The sequence below is a fragment of the Dreissena polymorpha genome, chromosome 7, assembly GCF_020536995.1.
Source record: "Dreissena polymorpha isolate Duluth1 chromosome 7, UMN_Dpol_1.0, whole genome shotgun sequence".
NCBI lineage: Eukaryota > Metazoa > Mollusca > Bivalvia > Myida > Dreissenidae > Dreissena > Dreissena polymorpha.
This window is the reverse complement of record NC_068361.1, coordinates 88,867,623-88,871,238: the sequence shown is the minus strand read 5'-3', so window position 1 is coordinate 88,871,238 and position 3,616 is coordinate 88,867,623. Positions and strand designations below refer to the sequence as shown.

The following is a 3,616-nucleotide window of genomic DNA, read 5'->3' as shown; positions in this document are numbered from 1 at the left end:
TTTCAGTGTTACATAATACTTTCATTTTCATAAAATGACTCATGTATTGTGAAAGTCTTTCCGAGTAAACCCAACAATCTTTTTTCCTATAAAAATAACGTTCCAGTATAAAATATATAATGGTGAAATTTCTTGGAATCCATTTCAGAAGTACAGAAATAAATAAGAGCGCCGGTAAAAAGGCCCGTGATAGCTTAGCTGGCTTCTGATATTAATTCAGATTGAGATAATGTTATGCAATAATGATCTGCAGTATATGCATGGCTATTTTTGAGTCAATATTTATCATTGAAGTTTGATTGGTGTCAACACAAATTGACATGGAAATTAACTACAATCCAGAATAAGGACAATTATAATTAAGTAAATTAATAATTAAGGTACCACGATGCAAGTATTTTGAGTTAAATGTTTTGTACTGAAACATATTTTCACTTCAATATTCATACGTAACCGACACGTATTTTTCTTAAGACTATGGCAGAAGTAAATGAATGTGTCCTAAAGTTATTTATATTTTATCAAGATATTTCTGTCAAAATGAATTCTTAAGCGTGTATACTTAAATAATCGTCAACTATGTGTTTTGATGATAACGCATGACAATACGAACGAAACTCAATGCATGGAGCTGCACTTATCAGATAGATTAACTTTATTTTACGCTACTTTATCAGTTATTTCATGAGTCCTTTGTAAGCTTAATCGATTTATCTTATGATTCTCTGGAATGTATCAGGTGAGCTAAACATTCTAGAGTACAGTTTCAGTTTCCCATAATTGCCCCCTGCCTTCTGGTAAAAAGTGCGCGATGTAAAATAAAGAAAACATCTGCTTTCACGTAATCAAACGCCCCATTTTCCTGGAAATAAACAGACCTGAACGTAAATATTAAAGGTGGGAAGTTATTATATGTAAAGCTTATATCGCATTACGTTATATTCCTTTTAATCATGTTCATGCAGAATATTTTGCAAGGAGGACACGTTATTATAAATCAATATTTAATCTTTGCTTAAAATACTTAGAGACTAACAATCTAGTTGTTCAACTACTTGATTAGTAAGTGCCGATTTGAGTCATCGTGTATAAATGTAGTAGTTAAACGTTTTTAAATTTCCGTTTAATTATTTTTTTAGTTTAAAAGTTGTTTAATGAATACAATTTCTATCAAATGCAAACGAACGCATTATAGTCAAGTATACGTAATTACCCAAATGTGCATCAAAAACAACTACACATCTCTATTTAAATAGTATAAATCAAGTTTTAGAGGAAACTGACGGTTTAAGTTTAGGTGTTCAAATATTTCTGAAACAATATCCTAAAAAATCAACTAAACTCAAGCACGCGCCTTTAATGCCATAATGCTTCTTTTTAGAGTGTTATATGTTCCTTCGAAAAACGAAGATTCGGCATTTGAATAGAAGAGAAGCACACTGGCAGTCAAGATGGATTACGCTAAATCGATCGGTCACATTGTGATTGTGTTCCTTCTCTTTGGGACAATTGAAGCATCTGAACCAAGGTGTTTGTCACGTTTTGACTACGACGAGAAAATGCTGCTTAAGTTACTGAGATTTGAAGACACCATTGAGAAGTTTAACAGGAAGATAACCGACATGATGAATACGTTTGAAGATAACGAAAGAAAGAGGAACAGTGTTACAAAAGAGGCTGCGGATGAAGCAAAACTAAAAACGAAGCAGATAATGGACGAAATAAAACAAAATACTTCAAATGTGTTAATGAACGACTCGAGAAATCTTCGAACGCAGATGCAAGAAGTAGAAACACTGAGGGCTCAGATGAGAGGAGAAATGAACAACCTTCAAAGCGCTATTGCATTGAACAAAAAAGGTATTGTTTAAAAAATGTCACATTAATGATTAATTCATTGAACAATAATTGACTTCAACAGAAAAATACAGTTTAACGATACAAGTATTATTATTAATACTATTTGTATTTCTCGCGCAATACTCTGCTTTTTTACTTTTCAGAAAATGCTGCTATAGCGTTCACAGCATATGGTCCGGTAGGTTCCCCTGTTCGATTCGGCACCGTCCTGACCAACATTGGTGGCCACTATTATCAGACTACAGGAAACTTCAACTGCACTGTGCCTGGACTGTACTATTTCACTTTCCATTTAGTGAAGTTGCGATCAAGTACAGTAGATTCGTGTAGCTGTAACCTCGGCAAAAATGGTCAGTCTGTTGGAATAATGGCATACATAGATCCGGAAGATTATTCGTCTACTACAGGAGGTGCAGACGCCGGTAGCTACGGTGTTAGCAGCGGGGCGAACCTACATCTTATCAGAGGGGACACAGTCCAACTGGTCTCTTGTTCGGCGGTTGACAAGTTTGAGAACCGGTCTTCGTTCAGTGGGGTTCTCATCAAGGCTGATTAGTTGTTTGTCTTTGAGGATTATATGGAGCTGTTGAACGAATGTAAGATTGCTACTGATAAATTCAAACACAATTCGTGACGTGGAGAATTATTGAATCATGGACGTGTTGATTGTGTGTAGCAGCCTTATAACCTCTTGTACGTTTTGTATATTTTTTAAACGTTGTTTTCTTTGTATAAACTTTCACAACATTGCAGCTGCTTTGGTGATTAGTCAATGAACTAAATTATCGAAAACGTTTGTTGTCTAAATTACTTTGCACATGTGACAAAAATAGCGGTACCACTAGAAATATACACATACAACTTTCATAGAATGCTGATTTGTTTTCTCTTGTGTTGTAAACTACTCAAAATCTAACATTTTACAATAATTATTATCTCAGCATACCGAAGTTCAGTTATTTTTAAATATAGCTCTCCCAATGGCACAGTTAGAATTTGGAAATAATTTTATGTCGTAACCACATGTATAATGAAAAGCAGTCGGAAAATATTTTTTAAAGGTGCCGTTAAAACTTCGAGAATGTAAGGCATCATTATGTCAAAATTAGTTAATCTTAACTGAAATCCGTATTCTTCTTCTTTTTTTCAGTTTGTTTACTAAAGATCTTATTCTGCATCTACACATCTTTAATATGTGTTTTATAATGTGCTAGAAAAACACGTTAATAACAAGGTTGTATCCATGACAGTTTTACAAACATTATTATTTATGATGATAAAAACACACAGCTAATTTGTGAATAAATACAAATACTGCAAGTCTCTCTCTTGTTTGTTCAATGTACAGTGGGTGATGATTGGTAATGATGAGCAAACATACTATTTGAATAGATAATTATTTAATATAAAAATTATGCCAACCAAACCGTTTGAAATAACGTGAGGTCTTATGGTCTGGATGGATCAGCGGCATCGCGTAATCCTTATTTAGCAAAAACATACAGGATCGAAACCCAGCACAAAATTAAAAAGTGTTATTTAACCTTGTGCCTTGATATTATCTGTATTATAATTAAATAAAACGTTTCCGAAACTGACAGGATTCGGTCAATTCAAATATTTTTGTCATTAAGAAAACAACAACAAGAAAATGGAAGTACACATCTATGTTTCGTAAATTGTTTGTTTATGTTTCAGATCTTATCGACGGACTCAATTTACATGTAATGAATGCAAATCATGTTTCGTAGATTAA

General features: G+C 33.5%; 1 protein-coding gene across 1 annotated transcript; it reads left to right on the top strand.

The window, feature by feature from the left end:
• Window positions 1-1,400: 1,400 nt before the first annotated feature.
• Window positions 1,401-2,732, top strand: LOC127838891 (uncharacterized). Its single transcript, XM_052366947.1, has 2 exons — window positions 1,401-1,860; window positions 2,004-2,732. The coding sequence occupies exons 1-2, from the start codon at window positions 1,452-1,454 to the stop codon at window positions 2,414-2,416; spliced, it is 822 nt and encodes a 273-aa protein (XP_052222907.1). The 5' UTR covers window positions 1,401-1,451; the 3' UTR covers window positions 2,417-2,732.
• Window positions 2,733-3,616: the final 884 nt, after the last annotated feature.